This window comes from Strigops habroptila, chromosome 17 (assembly GCF_004027225.2).
Source record: "Strigops habroptila isolate Jane chromosome 17, bStrHab1.2.pri, whole genome shotgun sequence".
Classification (NCBI taxonomy): Eukaryota; Metazoa; Chordata; class Aves; order Psittaciformes; family Psittacidae; genus Strigops; species Strigops habroptila.
The window spans coordinates 6847163-6865441 of NC_044293.2; the positions used below are offsets into that span (position 1 = coordinate 6847163).

The following is an 18279-nucleotide window of genomic DNA, read 5'->3' on the forward strand; positions in this document are numbered from 1 at the left end:
TCGCCCTCTCCAACCCCTCACCCAGGGTTTGTCTCCTCCCCAGCCCCAAGGACTGAGCACGTCCTGCCTGGAGGCAAGTTATTTATACACAGAGGACAAATTATGAGGTTTATTTCATATAAATTATGTCTCTGAGCAGACAGCATTCAACTTATTGCACTAGAGGACATCTGCGATATGGAGCTACAAGACATTGTAACAGAGGTTTGTATTACTCAGTGTAGCACTTCAGACCGGGCTCAAGAGGCACTCGAAGGGGGAAAACAGCAAAGCCACCACCAGTATCTGCCAGTATGAATTGGGTTTTTCTTCCTATGCACCAGCAAATACCATCACTCCTCATCCTCCTTCAACTGGTCTAAAATAAATCAAAAAGCAGCTCAAAAGGAACTAAAAAGCCTTCAACCCCCCCAAAAAAGCACAGCAGGTCCTTGCAGCATGAACAATACAAAGCTCTGGCTTCAGCTTCCCTGCAAGGGAGCCTGTGCCACCTCAACCAGAATGAAGGAACCCAGCGGAAGGGCTTTTGCTGGGTAAAAGGACTTTTATCCCCCAAAACCCAAAAACCATTCCCCTCACGCTGGCATCCCTTCATTATGGGAAGGATGAGTTGGGAACGGGGTAAAGCATGATCTTCTTGGACATCTGCAACAGCCACTGATGGGGTTCAGGCCTTCATGAGCGCTGCGACCACGGCCTTGGCGTTAAGGCTTCGCAGATCACAGTAGGTCTGCCCAGTACCAACGAAAACGATGGGCTTGCTCGTGATGTATGTCATGGAGATGGCAGCGCCGACCTGCCGAGGACAAGCAGCACCATCAGCTACCCTGCCTCCTTGTTCTCCACTCTGCACATCACTCAATGTGGTTGCAATGCAAGAGGAAGGCAAGAGATGGCAATCGGGACAGCACTGAAGCACCCTATGTTGGACACTTCCTGCCTCTCCAGTGGGAAGCTCCATGTGGAGTTGTCTCAACAGCCTCCTTACCTTGTCATCGATGGTATCAAACTTGGTGAGGACAATCCCGTCGATGAGCCGTGGCGTCTGGGCCATGGAGTGATCAGCCAGGGCCTTGTTGAACTTGACCTGAGGGAGAAAACAGATCCAGGAAACTCATTTATGGTGCTGCCACTGTCCAAATGTCTGATATAACCTATGGAAGCAGGGTTTTCCACCCATAATCATGGAAGGGTTTGGGTTGGAAAGAACCTTAAAGCTCATCCAGTTCCAACCCCCTGCCACGGGCAGGGACACCTTCCACTAGAGCAGGTTGCTCCAAGCCCCTGTGTCCAACCTGGCCTTGAACACTGCCAGGGATGGGGCAGCCACAGCTTCTCTGGGCACCCTGTGCCAGCGCCTCAGCACCCTCAAGGGAAGAACTTCTACCTTAGTTCTAACCTGAACTTGCCCTGCTTCAGTGTAAACCATGAGCCCTTGTCCTATTGCTACAGCCCCTGATTAAGAGTCCCCTTCCAGCATCCTTGTAGGCCCCTTCAGATACTGAAAGGATAATAATGACAACGATAATCTATCTTCCAGGACCCAAAGCCTGGCCACTCACCAGCTGATCCACTGCCTCATTTCCCACCAGCGCTTCCCCAACGAACAGGACCAGGTCAGGAGTGTTGACAGCGATGAGTTTGGCCAACGCCGTCATCAAGGGCGCGTTGTCCTGCATGCGGCCTGCCGTGTCCACCAGGACCACGTCAAAGCCCTGGTTCCGAGCTGGGGAAGACAAAGAAGAGGCAACATTGAACAGGATGTTCCCCCAAGACAACACCTCCCACCACCAGCTCTTGGCGTGTACCATAAGAGATGGCCTCCATGGCGATCCCGGCCGCGTCCTTGCCGTAGCCCTTCTCGTAGAGCTGCACCATGGTGCGCCCACCGTGGCTCTCCGGAGGGTGCAGGGCGTTGAGGCGCCGGGTGTGGGTGCGGAGCTGCTCCACCGCTCCCGCCCGGAACGTGTCACAGGCGGCAATGAGGACACTGAAACCATTCTCGATGAGCCAGAACGAGATCTGCAGGGGCAGGAGACAGAGAAGAAAAGCCCATCAGCAACTACAGCCTCACCTCCTCACCCTGACCTCCTCACCAGGAGCATCGTGTCCCACCTTGGCCAGGTTGGTGGACTTCCCAACACCGTTGACGCCACAGAAAGTGACCACGTAGGGTCGGCGGTGGCGCTGAGCATCCATGACATCCCGGAGGACATCCACCCGGCGCTGGGGCTGCAGGATCTGGACAAGAGCCTCCTGCAGGGCCTGCTTCACTGTCGACGTCACCGCTGGGAAGGAGGAGGTGGAATGAGAACCCATCACCCGTGGGAATGCCCCTGAGCCCCACACCATGAGCAGGAGGCCTCATGGCCACTTACTGGTGAACGTTCCCATCACCTTCCCTTCCAGTTTCTTGGCCACCGACTCGCAGAGCTGCACCGCGATCTCAGCTGCCACATTTTTAGCTTCAAGAAAGAGACAGAAAGAGAAGAGTAAGCACTGCTGAGAAGGTTACACCCACCAACCATCAGTGTTGTGGGGAGGATGGAGCCACCATGCAAGATCCCCGCCACACTAGACTGTTGACCCCCCTTTTGATGCATTGTCGAGGGCAAGACAAGAACCCACCACAGTCCCTGTGGACAAGAATGTCCCAAATCATGGGTGCCACCCCATGGAGCTAACACAAATTAAGCCACTTGCAGCAGATCCAGACCTACCAATCAAGTGATCCTTCATCTTCTCCAGCACAGGGTCCATGTCCTCTCTTGTCAAGCTCTTGGAGCCCACCAGGCCTTTCAGCATGCCAAACATGCCCCCCAGGCCACCTTTCTTCACACTGTGGAAAAGAGGAGTCACCTTTAGGTTCGAGTGGCGAGCTGTGTAGAGCCCACCACAGCTGACAACCACCACTTTGTCCCTATTTCACAACCAGTTAAGAGTAAAGGAGGAGTTAGAGGGGAGAAACCAAGACGTGTATGACAAGTGGGGGCTGCAGGAGCCTCTACCTGGGCTTTGAGGGGTTCTGAACAACCTTCTCCTCTTCAGCTTCCTCATCGCTCTCATACTCCAGGTCATAGAGGCGGCCGGGCTCCCGATTCCTGTCCCCCAGGGCCTGCAAGGAGGGGAGAAGACACCCTGAAAACCATCAACTGGTCCCCCTCACCCCGCTCCGCCTGCATCCAGAGTCTCCACGGGCTGGGATCGCAATGCCCGGCTGATCCCAGCACAACTCAGGACACAGTGACCTGGCTTTTCCTTACTGCATTGGGGTCAAATTCTTCCACGGGACAAGCCTCGGCGCTCCCGTTGGTAGCAGAGTTACTGTAATCCAGTACTTTGGCGTTAGAGTTCTCCAGATCCCACACTCTGGGCTTCTTCCCTTTCTCCTTCTGTGCTTCGGGCTTTGGAGATTTGCTGGAATAAAGATGGGAAATGTGGTTTGTTCAGTGCAGGGAAGCAGCAGCACTGGCCTCCTTGGAAGATGTGACAATTAATAGCTAGGCAATTAAGCCAAAAAGGCAGCAATTAAGGCTAAACCTGGTTGATTTAGTCTCCAGAGTTTCACTATCTGATGTTTAACCCTGTATCAGACCCCTTCACCCCGAGCCAGGCATCAATGCGCTGCTGCCTTTGCTCACAGCGCTCCTGGGCACACGCTGGGTTCCTGGCTCTTCAGGGAAAGAACGGATCAGGTGCCATTGTACCTCCAGAGTGTGCCCTCTCCCAATCCTCCCAGCAAACAGGGCAATACGGAAAAGAGAAAGCAAGGTTTGAATTCTGGGAGTCCCCAAAGGCTGGAGAGACTTGGCCATGGCTGAGGGGCAGCGGGTTTGGAGCACGGGCAGCCCGAGCATTTCCTTGTCACCCACCTGGACTTCTCCCCTGCTTTCATGTGTCTCCTGAAGAATTCCTCCCGGTTCTTCTGCAGGATTTCATCCTTAGTCAGCTCCTCCCTGTCCCCAGAGGGCTGCTTGTCGCCTGCAGAGGCTTTGCCAGGTGCTGCGACAGCTTCAGTTCCTGATGGAAAGAACCCAACAGGAGCTCAGCCCAGCGTTCGGGAGCAGGAGAGGACTGGGAAAGACACAGAACTCTAGAATCTTTATCCCTTCCCTGCCCCAGTTTTCTTTCCTGTGAACTCACCCTCCTTTTTGGAACCTTTGTTCTTCTTGTTCTTGACTTTCTCCTTTGGTTTCTCCCCTCGGGTTTCAATCATACACTTGACAGTCTTCTGAGACTTCAGAGACTGCTCAAACGTCTTCATTACCGTGGGAGCTCGCACTTTACTGCTCTCCTCTGCATCCCTGCGGAGAGGCAACCCATTAACAGCCTGAGTTTCAGCTCTATCTCCACTCTAAACACGAATGTGGGAGGAAAAACCAGGCTCTGCTACCGGAGGAGGCGCATGAAGTCGTCTTTAAAATCAAAGGTGCCATTTAGGAGGCCCAGGGTGCCCTTCTGCTGGAACTCATTGCGGTACTTGTCCCTGAACTCCTTGTGAACGTCGTCTATCAACTTGTCCACGTAGGTTAGAGTCAGGATCTTCTGAAAGCCCACCTGGGAAGCAGCACAGGGGAAAGCCGTTGGTCTATCACCTGATTTAAATGCAACATCTCCCTGGCATGGAGGGGAAAACCTCTCTGCTTAATACAGAGCTCTTGAATTTCATCAAGCTCCAGGCTACGTGTTCCAGTTGGACTTCCCAAGCAATTAAAAGGGAAAAGGGAGAACAGCGGCACAGAGCTTCACTTTCATAGACAACACTGATAAAACCAGGTTGACTGTTTCACAGCAACAAAGCCATGTAGCAGACCAGGAAAGTTTTTGCTTATCTCTGGGTGCAAACAGAGGTTGTGTGGATTTATGGAGATAAGGTCAGCAAGACGACAAGGAAGTGCATTAAAACATTCCAGGCCAGGTTGGACGGGGCTTGGAGCAACCTGCTCTAGTGGAAGGTGTCCCTGCCCGTGGCAGGGGGTTGGAGCTGGATGAGCTTTAAGGTCCCTTCCAACCCAAACCATCCTGTGATTCATTTTATGACTCTCTAAAGTAAAGAGATGACACAGGGGTCAGTGTTGGGACCGATGTTCAACATCTTTGCAGCGACAAGCGCAGTGGGACTGATGCACCGTCAGCAAGTTTGGCAACAACACTAAGTTATGTGGTTCAGTTGATACACTGGAGGGAAGGGATGAGATCCAGAGGGACAAGGACACACTTGAGAGGTGGCCAATGCCAACCTCATGAAGTTCAACCAAGCCAAGTGCAAGGTCCTACACCTGGGTCGGGGCAATCCCAGGCACAGCTACAGGTTGGGCAAAGATTCAGAGCAGCCTGAGGAGAAGGACTTGGGGTGTTGGTTGATGAGAAACTGAACATGAGCCACTTCAGTGTGTGCTTGAGCCCAGAAACGACCCGTGTGCTGGGCTGCACCAACAGGAGTGTGAGCAGCAGGTCATGGAGGGGATCCTGCTCCTCTGCTCTGCTCTCATGAGACCCCACTCGCAGCACTGTGTGCAGTGCTGGGGTCCTCAGCATAAGGACATGGAGCTGTTGGGGCAAGTCCAGAGGAGGCCACGAGGATGAGCAGGGGCTGGAGCACCTCCCGTATGGGGACAGGCTGAGAACATTGGGGCTGTTCAGCCTGGAGAAGAGAAGCTGCGTGGAGACCTCAGAGCAGCTTCCAGTGTCTGAGGGGGGCTACAAGGATGCTGGAGAGGGACTCTTCGTCAGGGACTGGAGTGATAGGACAAGGGGTGATGGGTTCAAACTGAAACAGGGGAAGTTCAGGTTAGATCTAAGGCAGAAGTTCTTCCCTGTGAGGGTGCTGAGGCACTGGCACAGAGAAGCTGTGGCTGCCCCATCCCTGGCAGTGTTCAAGGCCAGGCTGGACAGAGTCTTGGGTGACAGGGCCTAGTGTGAGACATCCCTGCTCATGGAAGCGGTTTGGAACTAGATGATCTTAAGGTCCTTCCCAAACCAAACCATTCTATGATTCTATGGTTTTTGGCTGGTTTTAAACAGATTTGGTCAAAACAAAAGGTTTCATTAGGCCAGAGCAACCTCTGCAGCTTCTACTGAAGGTTTAATGAGTTTAACTGATGATCAAAACAAGCTGCTCTGAAGTAGCGTGTGGCCAAGACCCCCATCATCCCCCAAAATCCTGCCATCTGGGAGCCAAGGTAGAGCCCATGGCAGTTAAAGCCCATTTCCTGGGGTACCCCCCTCTGGGGTTTTGGGGTGCCCTGGGGGCTGTGCCTTACCACAAACACCAGCTCAAACTGGTTGTCCAGCTTGTACTTGAGCGTGAGAGCTTCATGGGTGAAGGAGTTATTGCCACCACGCTCCTGGGGAAAGGTTGGAAAAGGGGTGTCAGCAGCGAGGAGACCCCCCTCTATCATCCCTACCCCCCTTCCTCCCCAAAAAGGGGTCCAGCCCACACCCCTGTGCAGGGGGTCCCATCCTTCCTCCCCTTCAATGGCTCAGTTCTCCCCCAAAATGGGCCAATTCTCCTCCCATACGGGTCAGTTCACCCCCAAAATGCTCACTTCTCCCAAAAGGGGCCAGTTCTCCCTCAGAATGGCTCAGTCCACTCCCAAAACGGGTCATTTCACCCCCCTCCCGCAGGTATAGGTGGGCTCACCCATGTCTCCCCCCTTCCCCAAGCAGATGGTCCCACCCACTTCCCCCTTAAACCCCCAAATGGACGCTCCCACTCCCAATAAGAGACTATGCCCGTGTCCTCCCCCCCCCCACCACCAGCTGGATGGTCTCACCTGTATCACCCCCTCCCCAGCTACATGGCTCCGTCCAACCACCCCCTATTCAGGCCCATGGTCCCGTCTGTCCCCCTACCTCTAAACGCTAGGCGGTCCCCCCCCATCACCCTCAAATGGTCCCGTCCGCCTCCCCCCACCGCCCTCAGGCAGATGGCGCGGCCCCGCCGCTGCCGGCGCGCACCTGCAGGAGCACGGAGCGGATGAGGGCGTTAACGGGCGCGGTGGCGGCGGGGCCGCCCTGGAAGCACCAGAGGACGAGGCCGCCCTTGCTGAAGATGGTGAAGAAGTCCAACATGGCGGCGGCGGCGGCGGGACCGGCTCCCGCACACGTCGCACTGCCGCCCCCCCACCTCCCCTTTGCCGTCCTTCCGCCGGAAAACGCCTCCCATTGGCGGAGGGGATGGAGAGAGGCGGGGCGTCGGGTTAGCCAATAGCGAGGAGGGAGGGCAGCCGGGGGCGTGGCCAGCGGCATGCTGCGCTGGGGGCGCGCGCTGCGGGGGGCGCTCCCGCGGGGGGCCCCGGGGCCGGGGGGGGCTCCGGGACGGACCCTCCGCACCGCGGCCCCGCTCAGCGCCGACCTCTTCCGCGGTGAGGCCCAGGGGGGGTCCCGGCACCGCGGGCAATGGGGATGGACGGGGCTGGGGGGGGGGGTTTGGAGGGGTCTAAGGGGGCGTTGGGGGTCCTGGGTGGGGGAAACGTGTCGGGGAGCGGGGATCTGTGCGGGTGGGGAGGGTGTCAAAGGGATGGGGGCTCGATGAGGGGGCTTGGGGGGGGTTATGGGGGTCGCAGAGGGGCTTTGGTGGGTCACTGAGGGCTGGGGGGGGACCTGAGGGGTTCCGGGGGGCTGGTGGTCCCAAAGGGGACTGAATGGAGGTCCCTGATAGTGGAGGGTATCACTGAGGGGGGGTTACAGGGGGTCTCAGGGAGGGTTTGGTGGGTCACTGGGGTGGGGGGGGTCGCAGAGGGGACTGGAGGGGTCCCGGGGGGGGCCCGGCGGGCTGGTGATCCCAGAGGGGACCTGCAGGGGACGTCATGGAGTGCCCCAGTGTGAATAGGGGGTCCCGGGGGTGGGAGAGAGCTTGGGGGGGTCTCAGGTGCGGTTGGGGAGGAGGTCCCGGGGGACTGCAGTGTCACAGAGGGGTTCCATAAGGTCATAGGGAGACATCCAGGGAATAAGGGTTGGCCTGGCAGGGGGTCCTGGAGGGTGCAGGGGGCTTCCAGGGGATGCAGAGGTCCCACGGGGTTGGTGATCCCAGAGGGGACTGGGGGAGATCCAGGGGAACCCAGAGGGGGACCTGGAAGGGGGGTCCAGGGGGACACTGGAGTCCGTGGGGACTGGGGGCTGTCCAGGGCGGGGAGGGTTACAGAGGGTTCTGGTGGGTTCCAAAGGTCCTGGGGGGGGCCTGAGGGTGCCTCCAGGGAAGTGGGGGTGTCCTGTGGGTGGGATCCTGGAAGGTTCAGGGTGTTTCCAAGGGATACAGAGGGCACTGGAGTGTCCCAAAGGAACCTTGGCAGGACCCCAGGGGTGCCCCCCAGACCCATCACCCCCCCCCATACCCCATCAGAACTGGGTCCAAGCCTGAGGCGCCTGGGGCAGACCCTGAAGGATCAGCTGCCGGCGATGAGGCCCGGGGGGGGGGAGCTGGGTCCCCCCGGGGACGCTCCGGGACCCGCGGCCCCCCGAAGAGGCTGACGTGGTGGTGGTGGGGGGCGGCGTGGTGGGCTGGTCCGTCGCCTACTGGCTGAAGGCGCTGGAGGGCCGGCGGCACGGCATGAGGGTGCTGGTGGTGGAGCGGGACCCCACGGTGAGACACCCCCCCCCGGGGCAGGGTATGGCCTTGGGGACCCCCCGGAACCCCTTTTTTAAGGGGGGGAGGTGTGTGTTTCTCTCTTTCAGTATTCCCGAGCTTCCACGGTGCTGTCAGCTGGGGGGATCCGGCAGCAGTTTTCCCTCCCAGAGAATATCCGCATGTCCCGTTTCTCCGCCAGTTTCCTCCGCAATATCAATGTATGTGGGGTTATTTGGGGGGGGGGGTGTGTGTGTTAATTCGGGGGGGGTCCAGCCGCACTCACTGGGTGCCCCCTCCTCTCACAGGAGCACCTTGGCATGCCGAATGAGCCCCCCGTCGACATCCAGTTCCAGCCTTCAGGATACCTCTTCCTGGCCTCCCCCCAGGATGCTGATGCACTGGAGGCCACCGTCCAGGTCCAGAGGTGGGACACACACAGAGTCCCCCCAGTCAGGGGTTTTTGGGGGTGGGGGTCTCATCCTGACCCCCCCCTCCATGCTGGCTGTCCCCAGGAAGGAGGGGGCGCAGGTGGCACTGCTGTCACCCACCCAGCTGAAGGAAAAATTCCCATGGATAGACACGGAGGATGTGGCTGTGGCATCTTATGGTATGTGGGGATCCCACCACCACCCTCCTTAGCCATATCCTTATCCCTATCCTCATACCTATCACCATCTCCATCCTCATCCCATCCCCATTGTCACCCCCATCCTCACCCCTTTCCCCATCCTGATCCTCATCTGATTCCCCATCCTTATCACCATCCCCATCCTCATTCTCATTCTCATCTGCATCCCATCCGCATCCCATCCCATTCTTACCCCCATCCTCACCCCATTCCCCATCCCGATCCCCTTCTTCATCCCTATTCCTATCCTTATCCTCATCCTTATCCATTCCCACCCTCACCCCCATCCCATCCCATATCATCATCCCCACTGGGTGCATCCTTCATCCCACCTTAATTTGGGGAAGGGGGCTCTTTCCCCCCCCAGACTCAGGTGGTTTCGGGGGGTCACACTGGCGTCCCCCCACCCCGTGTGTCCCCCCCCAGGTCTGGAGGACGAAGGCTGGTTCGACCCTTGGACCCTCCTCACCGCTCTGCGGCGCAAAGCCACATCCCTGGGGGCGCTCAGCTGCACCGGGGAGGTGCGAGGTGAGGGGGGGACACACACACACAGGGCGGGGTGTCCCCTGGGGGTGTCACCTCCTCACCCCCCCCCCAATCCTCCAGGTTTTGTCACCTCGGCTGAGGACATCATGCCACCGCAGGGCCCAGACCTGGTGTCCGCACGCATCAAACGTGTCCATGTGAGTGTATCCCCCCCAAAAAACACACCGAGGGGTCCCCACGGGTGTCCAGGACCCCCCACGCTCATGTGGGGTGTGTGTGTCCCCAGGTCCACATGAAGAACAGCCTGGAGTACCAGCCCGTGACCTGCGCCATCGTGGTGAACGCGGCGGGCGCCTGGGCCGGGGAGCTGCTCAAGGCAGCTGGGCTGCCCGAGGCACTGCGCCAGCCCCCCCTGCCCATCCAGCCCCGGAAGAGGTGAGGGGGGCCAGGATTTGGGGGTTCACGTTGTGGGGTTCACATCCTGGCATCACCGTGGAACCCCTTTGTGCTCTGTGGGGACGGCAGTTGTGTCCCGGTACCCACCATCCATCCCTTTGGAAGGGGGATGTGAAGCCCTCAGTGGGGTTTTGGGGGGGATCTCACATCCCAGCACTCGCTACCCTCCACTTCCAAGGGCTGGTGAACCCCTTGGTCCTTCTTTTGGGGTGTACCCCCCAGCCTCCAATTGTCAGGAATGCTGTGAACCCTCAGTGCTTTCATTTCCACACACCCTCCTATTCCTTATGTTTTTTTGGGGGGTCTGCTTATCCCTGTAGGTACATCTTCTCCTGGCACTGTCCCGATGGTCCCGGCTTATCCTGCCCATTCCTCATTGACACCACTGGTGCTTACTTTCGCCGTGAGGGCATCGCCGGCAACTACTTGGGCAGCATGAGCCCACCCGAGGTGAGCCCAAAGGGAGGTTTCTCTCTATTTATATGAATTATTTATGGTATTTGAATATATTCTTTATGTTATTTGTGTGATTTCTCTCCATAGTTTTCTTTCTAACCCCCTCCCAATGTGTTTTTCCCAGGAGGAAGAGCCAGATCCCAGCGATCTCTCTGTGGATCACAACTACTTCCAAGAGCAGATCTGGCCACGGTTGGCCCGGCGCGTCCCGGCCTTCTCCTCCCTCCGTCCCGGCGGCTCCTGGGCAGGTTACTATGACCACAACTCCTTCGACCGCAACGGGGTGGTGGGTCCTCACCCCAGGTTGGACAATCTCTATGTGGCCGCTGGGTTCAGCGGTCACGGGCTGCAACACGCGCCGGCGACCGGCAGAGCCGTGGCCGAGCTGGTGCTCAAGGGTCGATACGAGACCTTGGACCTGAGCAGGTTGGGCTGGAGGAGGCTGGTGGAAGGCGAGCCGCTGGTGGAAGGCGGGGTGGTGTGATGGAGGTGGGAAACCGAGGCACCAGCACCTCCTGCCCGCCGCCGGTGGGAGCCCCGTTGTGCCCTGCAGCAATAAAAGGGACGATGTGGAGTGTGCTGGGGAAGTAAATGGGGGGAATGGCGGCACCCCCGCTAAGGGGCTGCCCCCCGGCTCTGCCCCATGCACAGCTGGCACGCACCCAGTGCCCCCCCCCAGCGCTCCCCAGTGCTCCCCAGCCCCGCTGCCCCCCGTTCTGGTGTCCCCACTGCCCCCAGTGTCCGCCCTTTGTCCCCCAGTATCCCCGCTTGTCACACAGTTCCCCGCTGTTGCCCCCAGTAACCCCCCATTGCTCCCCATCACCCCGTGCTCGCGTGGCGCCCCCTGGCGGCGCGGCGGGGATGGTGCTCCTCCGGCAGCGCGCCTGCGCGGGGCGGGGCGCGCGCGGCTGCGCGGCGGGAGCCTGGCGCATGCGCGGCGGCGGCCGGGCCGCTGGAGCTGGGCCGTGCGCGCTGTGAGCCCGGCCCGCGGTGAGTGGCGGCGGGGCGGGGGGGGCCGGGCCCTGGGGGCAGCCGGAGGGGAACGTGCCGGGAGGGGAGCGGAGCGGAGCGGGGCGGGGCGGGAGGGCCCCGCCGGGAGCAGCCCCGGCGTGATTCGGGGTGTGGAGGGGTCCAGGGCGGGGGGGGCGCTGAGGTGATTCCGGGGCTGTGGGGCAGCCCTGAGGTACCGCTGGGTTTTGGGGGGCCGCTGGGGGCAACCCTGAGGTAATTCCGGGTCCGGAGGGATCCGTGGCGGAGACTCGGATAAGTTTGGGCTCGGGGGTCACTGTGGGCTTCAGTGCGTTGTGTCCCCCCCCGAGTTGCTGGGGTTATAGTGAGAATAACCTGAGGTAAAACAGAGCTCCCCCCGCTTCAGTTACTGGGGTCCCCCCCAGTACCCACAGGGGCGGCTCTGGGGTAGCTTTGCCCCCCAGGTAACCGGTGGGGGAGGTGATGCCCCTGCCCCAGTGTCACTGTGGGGCAGCACTGGGCACCTCTGGGGGCTGTGGGGATCCCCCCTTTGCACTGTGATCCCCGGCCCTGGAATTACCCATCAGGAAGAGCTTCCTGAAGGAGCAGGGTCTCGCTGTGGTTACGGTAGAGGTTTCCAGTGCCGGGAACAAAGAAAACCCTCTCCTCTGCCTTTTGTTTCTGCTGTGGCTCTGCCAGTGTGACCCGGACCATGGACACTTGTAAACCAAAAAGACACACCCCCCCCCCCCCCGACCTGAGTGTGTCTGCCTCCAAAAGCTTTGCTTTGGGGTGTCAATGCCTGTGATTAACCTGATGTTAATAACACAGGAGGCTGGTTCTGCTTCAACAGCTTCATCCTATTCGTGCTTCACAGGAGCGGGGTTCAAACCCTGGCAGGTTTTATCTTGGAATAACCCAAATAAAATCAATTTTTTTTTAATGATTATTTTAATAATTTATGCCTTGTGCTGCACGTTGTAGAGCAACAGCAACAGTGACATGTTGGGGCTTGTGATACCAGCCTGCTCCAGAGCTGTGATGGCTCCTGCCTAGGAAAAGCGATCAGTTTGAATCCCACTGGAAAAGCTCTGTGTGTTTTATTAGTTGGTGGTTTATTTTTTGTTTTCCTTAACTCAGACACTGTATTTCTGCAGCGCTTCACAAGAAGCAGAAGACTCAGCACAGTTTTACGGCAAAGAGCTGTTGGGAGTCATTAGTGCTTTGGGCAAAAGCTGCGGGGACAGCTCAAAGAGCAGCCCTGGTTTTGTCAGGCTCCGAATTGAGCCCTGGAGTTTGTTCCCTGTCAGAGGAGGTGTGGAGCTGGATGGTGTTAAATGAAGGCTGGATTTAGCACAGATGTGTTCACACCTTGCTGCCTGGGCTGGCTCTGCTGGCTTTTCTCTTCCCAAAATGAGTGGTGCAGGGTGGTGTTAGCACACAGCTACAGGCTGTGCTGTTCCTGAAACCCTGAGGTTTTTAACATGAACTACCATGACACGCACAGGATGGATCCTTTCTCTGCACTGTGTGGTTAATGCCTGCCATGATCCTTTGTGTTTTCTGTCTCCACAGGCTCCATCCATTTCCCATCCCTCCAGGATGAGAGAGGTTTGGGTTCGGCTTTTCCCCTCTCCCTGTAGTTGATAGTTTGGGAACCGGAGGTGATGCTGGAGTCGAGATGGCAGACAGCGTGAAAACCTTCCTGCATGACCTCGTCAGGGTGAGTCCATGCACTGCAGCTCCTCTGCCATGGGGACTGGCCCCATTACCTTCCGTGGCAGTGGGTCTTCTTTGGGGAGCATCCTCCTTCCCACATCGTCACAGGTGGATTAAAGAATTGGAAGGAAAAGGGTCTCTGGGTGTATTTTAATCAAAAACATCAATTTAGTCAAGTGAAGATACCTGTCAACAAGCTTTTTGCTGCTAGATTTGAGGTGGCTGTGTGGGATGCGTTGCTTCCTGAGTGTTTTCCCGAGCTGGCTGTGGTGTGTCTGTTGCAAAGGGTCACAGGGGTAAGGCTTCCTGTGACCTCAGTGCTCCCACACCATCTGGTGTCATCCAGGCATAAACACAGGCTCAAAACCACTGGTGATGGGATGCTAAGAAACAACTCGTGTTCAGAAACTGGTGTTCACTGGCCATGGCCTCAAGCAGGAAGATTTGGGTTGTAGAATCATGGACTGGTTTGGGTTGGAAGGGACCTTAAAGCTCATCCAGTTCCAACCCCCTACCACGGGCAGGGACACCTTCCACTAGAGCAGGCTGCTCCAAGCCCCTGTGTCCAACCTGGCCTTGAACACTGCCAGGGATGGGGCAGCCACAGCTTCTCTGGGCACCCTGTGCCAGCACCTCAGCACCCTCACAGGGAAGAGCTTCTGCCTCAGAGCTCATCTCAATCTCCGCTCTGACAGGTTAAAGCCATTCCCCTAGTCCTGTCCCTCCATCCATTGTTCAAAGCCCCTCTCCAGGTTTCCTGGAGCCCCTTTAGGCACTGGAGCTGCTCTAAGGTCTCCCCTTCAGGAGCCTTCTCTTCTCCAGGCTGCTCCAGCCCAGCTCTCTCAGCCTGGCTCCAGAGCAGAGCTGCTCCAGCCCTCGCAGCAGCTCCGTGCTCTCCTCTGGCCTTGCTCCAGCAGCTCCATGTCCCTCTTGTGCTGTTGCCCCAGAGCTGGATCAGGACTGCAGGGGGGGGGGCTCCCCGGAGCACAGCAGAGGGAGAGAATCCCCTCCCTGACCTGCTGCTCACGCTCTGGAGGTGCAGCCCAGCACACGGGGGGGTGCTGGGCTCAAGCTCACTGAGGCTGGGTCATGGGGAGCTTCTCATGGACCAACACCCCCAAGTTCTCAGTTGTTTCACAACGCTCTCGCACTTCATTTTGAAGTGAAATGTTTGATAACAAATCTGTCCCATATCATCCAGGGGTGGAAATAACTACTAGGAGTCTTTTAAAGCAGGAGTTGAGGCAGAGGCTTCTGGGCACTTCCCTGTTAACAGGTTTGCATGGATGTGGCTCCGAGGCTGTTTCTGGGATGCTTTTATCTGTAAAGCCACGAGCATCACACTCGGTCATGGTCAGGCCACAAGGGCTTTGCACATCCTGAATGTTTGGTGTAATTCCATTTTCTTTGGCCTCTGGTGGCTGGCAGGGGATGAAGGGCTCTCTGCCAGGCAGAAGAAATGGGCTGTGAGAGATGTGACTCTCTGGGTTATAAATAGTGGATTTTGGATGAGAAATCACACCTTCAAGTGAAAAACAGAGGCTGCTGCTGGAACAGGCAGTGATTTAGGTCACCAGGCTATGGAGAACAGGCAGCACTCCAAACCCTGGCTCTGCCTGAGCCTAGTGCTGCTTCCTCCGCTCCGGGCAGCAAGGCTCATCCCCTTCTGTAACCAGGAGGTGGGAAGGAGTGTCACAGCCTCTCCTCATATCCACAGGGAATTAAGGACTCCATCTGGGGCATCTGCACCATCTCGAAGCTGGATGCCCGCATCCAGCAGAAAAGGGAAGAGCAGAGGCGGAGGAGAGCCAACAGCGCACTGGCCCAGCGGAGGTTTCACTTGGAAGAGAAAAAGCAAGAGAAGTGAGTGTGGGGCCTGAGGGCTGGTCATTCTCTTCTCCCAGTCCATCGAGGGTGCATCGAGGTTCTTTTTCCCCAGCCGTGCTGTGTTCCACAGCCGTCTTTACCAGTTGCATCCACTAAAGCTGGAAACACCAGGATTAAATCCTGGCTGCACTCTTGGCATGTCCGTAGATAATGCTGTGAGGAGAGAGAAGCCCAAACCAGCCTTTGCCGAGGACAAAATGCCCCAACCCCCCCAGTTATGTTGCAGTGAGAGCTTGAGGCAAACCAACCCTGAGCTCTCCCATAAATGCTTAAAACTCAGGAGGAAAGCTTTGCTTCTCTTCCATTCCAGCATGGATACAGGGAATTACTAAAGTCCTTGGTGCATCTCTCTCCCGTTGCTTTGCAGTGAACCCCGGATAGTGAGCCGGATATTTCAGTGTTGTGCCTGGAACGGAGGCGTGTTCTGGGTAAGTGGGAATTTTGTTCTTTTCTGTGTTAAAGCCCCCTGTGGAAAGTACCCCTCGTGCGCCTTTGGTGGGGAGCCATCAGCTGGGCTGCAGGAATCTCTGCCAGCTGCCGTATTCCCAGTGTGTTTTAAGGGAACTGGGATATAGACCTGCTTGGGAAAGCCCACATGTTAAACCCAAGCTGCTTTGAGACCGCTCTCCACCCAAATACCCAACTCCTGCTCCGTTGCAGTCCGGGATGTTGCTTCACTGAACTGAATATTGATTCCTCGGCTCTGACCTTACCCGTGAGGCTGATCCTCATAAATCACCAGCTTCATTTTCCCATGAGGCTGTGGCAGAGAATGAGGAATTGGCCCGGGAATGTTAGAAGGAATGTGCTCGGTTGTAGATCTGGGGGGGTTTTACATGGCAGTCCCGGGCTGTTCCTGGATCCCCATGGGCAGAGGGTCCAGTTACGGCAGCCCAAAACCTGAGCCAGCAGCACCGAACCTTCCTCTTCCCCCAGCTCAGTCTCTTCTTGTTCTACCGCGTGTTCATACCCGCCCTTCAGTCCGTCACGGCGCACATCATCGGTGAGTTCCTCCCCAACACCCCACGAACTGCCTTGTTCTGCTACTGCTCCCTGAGCTAATTAAGGCTGTTGTTAATTATCCAGGGGGAAATCCGAGCTCCTGCTCACGGGCTGTATGTGGTGGGATCTGTGCAGGGTTCTACCACGCAGCTGTCACTGTGGGTTTGCAAATGAATGAAAACCAAGTGGGATTCCTGCTGTCAGGGGTTCCCCGGGGAGCGGAGATGCCGGGGGAATTTCTAATGGGAAATGAGAAGGTTCCTCCAATGAGGAGCTTCCCAAAACAAGGAGCTTCCCAAAATGAGGTTCCTCCAATGAGGAGCTCCCTGAAACATGTAGCTTGATGTAATGAGGAGCTTTCCAAAACAAGGAGGTTCCTCAAACAAGGAGCTCTCTGAAATGAGGAGCTTCCCAAAACAAAGAGGTTCTTCCAGTGAGGAGCTCCCCAAAATGAGGAAGTTCCTCTAATGAGGAGCTTTTCGAAACAAGAAGGTTCCTCTGATGTGGAACTCCCCAAAATGAGGAGGTTCCTTTAACATGGAGCTCCCTGAAACAAGGAGGTTCTTCCAATGAGTTGCTCCCTGAAACAAGGTGCTTCCCTCTCGGATTCCTGACGTGTTTCCCTGTCTCCGGAAGGTGACCCTTCCCTACACGGCGATGTCTGGGCCTGGCTGGAGTTCATCCTCACCTCCATCTTCAGCGCCCTCTGGGTCCTGCCCCTCTTCGTCCTCAGTAAGGTCGTCAATGCCATCTGGTTTCAGGTGGGTGCCTGGAAAACAGGGTCCGGGTGTATTCCTGGTGACATAATCCCATTGGATTTTGGATCCTCTCTCTCCTCCCCATCAGGACATTGCGGATCTCGCCTTCGAAGTCTCCGGCAGGAAACCTCACCCCTTCCCCAGCGTCAGCAAAATCATCGCCGACATGTTGTTCAACCTCTTGCTGCAGGCGCTCTTCCTCATCCAGGTGAGGATTTAACCCCCCAAAACAACCGCATCGCCCAGGAGCAACCTTCTCCAGAGCTCCCCTCATGTTCCCGCTGGGATTTTATCCGTAGGGAATGATCGTGAGCCTCTTCCCCATCGACCTGGTCGGCCAGCTGGTTGGGCTCCTCCACATGTCACTGCTCTACTCGCTCTACTGCTTCGAGTACCGCTGGTTTAACAAAGGTGGGAGACACTTCCAGATGGGAATGTGTTGGGATGGAGGCTGCTCCGTGCTAGTGGTTGGGTTCTGATGGGTTTTCTCCCCTTTTCCCACCAGGAATTGAGATGCACCAACGCTTGTCCAACATCGAGAGGAACTGGCCCTACTACTTTGGCTTCGGCTTGCCGCTCGCCTTCCTCACGGCGATGCAGTCGTCCTACATCATCAGGTGAGGGAACAGCCGCCATTCCACATCCATGTCCTCCTTCTTCCTCACCCCAACTCCCGTTTTTTGTGTCATTTTATCATATTTTGGGGCTTTTTCCCTTCCAGTGGTTGCCTCTTCTCCATCCTCTTCCCCCTCTTCATCATCAGCGCCAACGAGGCAAGGACCCCCGGCAAAACCTAGTGAGTGAGACCTTCCGTGCCCCCAGACCTTCAGCCTCACCCCCCCAAACCTCCATCCAGGAGGAAGCTCACGGGTCTCTCTTCCCTTCCCTTTTCCAGCCATTTCCAGCTCCGGCTCTTCTCCTTGGTGGTTTTCCTCAGCAACAGACTTTTTCACAAGACCGTTTACCTGCAGTCGGCCCTGGGCGGTGCTTCCTCCTCCTCCTCCTCCTCCTCTGACCGCCCCCTTCCCCCTCAGCCCTCCCCTGCCAAACACACACCGGCCCCGGGGCACTGAGCTCCGGGCGGGGGTCCCTGTGTCCCCCGGTGACCGGCAGCCCCCCGGGGGTGGTTCTTTGCCCCACTACGGGAATTTTAAGGGGGGGGGGAATACACTTTTTAAGGAGCTCCCGTCCCCCTCCCGGTGCATGCGCCGGTTCCGGTAGGGTCGGGGACGGAACCGGGGACGGGGGTTGGTGGGTTTGGGGGTGGTTTTTTTGGGGGGCGGTTTACCAACTTTTCTCTAGTATTTTCACACGGAAACATTAAAACGGACGAAACACGAGTCGCGCCC

General features: G+C 57.3%; 3 protein-coding genes across 3 annotated transcripts; 2 read left to right on the top strand and 1 right to left on the bottom strand.

Moving 5' to 3' along the window:
- Positions 1-94: 94 nt before the first annotated feature.
- Positions 95-7138, bottom strand: SRPRA (SRP receptor subunit alpha). Its single transcript, XM_030505392.1, has 14 exons — positions 6961-7138; positions 6264-6347; positions 4394-4557; positions 4144-4304; positions 3873-4020; positions 3264-3417; positions 3009-3115; positions 2721-2839; positions 2379-2465; positions 2116-2288; positions 1809-2022; positions 1563-1726; positions 989-1087; positions 95-796 (listed from the first exon to the last, which is right to left on the bottom strand). Exons 1-14 carry the CDS (start codon positions 7072-7074, stop codon positions 668-670), a joined length of 1917 nt encoding a protein of 638 aa, XP_030361252.1. The 5' UTR covers positions 7075-7138; the 3' UTR covers positions 95-667.
- Positions 7139-7249: 111 nt separating this feature from the next.
- On the top strand, positions 7250-11172 carry FOXRED1 (FAD dependent oxidoreductase domain containing 1). Its single transcript, XM_030505246.1, is given in 11 exon segments — positions 7250-7367; positions 8345-8442; positions 8444-8584; positions 8677-8787; positions 8875-8993; positions 9082-9176; positions 9624-9725; positions 9804-9880; positions 9970-10118; positions 10460-10589; positions 10720-11172. Coding segments are annotated over 11 exon segments (1500 nt in total). The 3' UTR covers positions 11080-11172.
- A 305-nt stretch (positions 11173-11477) lies between these two features.
- EI24 (EI24 autophagy associated transmembrane protein) lies at positions 11478-18270 on the top strand. Its single transcript, XM_030505414.1, has 11 exons — positions 11478-11585; positions 13140-13287; positions 15001-15146; positions 15538-15598; positions 16107-16173; positions 16809-16933; positions 17019-17138; positions 17230-17341; positions 17436-17547; positions 17652-17726; positions 17826-18270. Exons 2-11 carry the CDS (start codon positions 13246-13248, stop codon positions 18001-18003), a joined length of 1038 nt encoding a protein of 345 aa, XP_030361274.1. The 5' UTR covers positions 11478-11585; positions 13140-13245; the 3' UTR covers positions 18004-18270.
- The last annotated feature ends 9 nt before the right edge of the window (positions 18271-18279 follow it).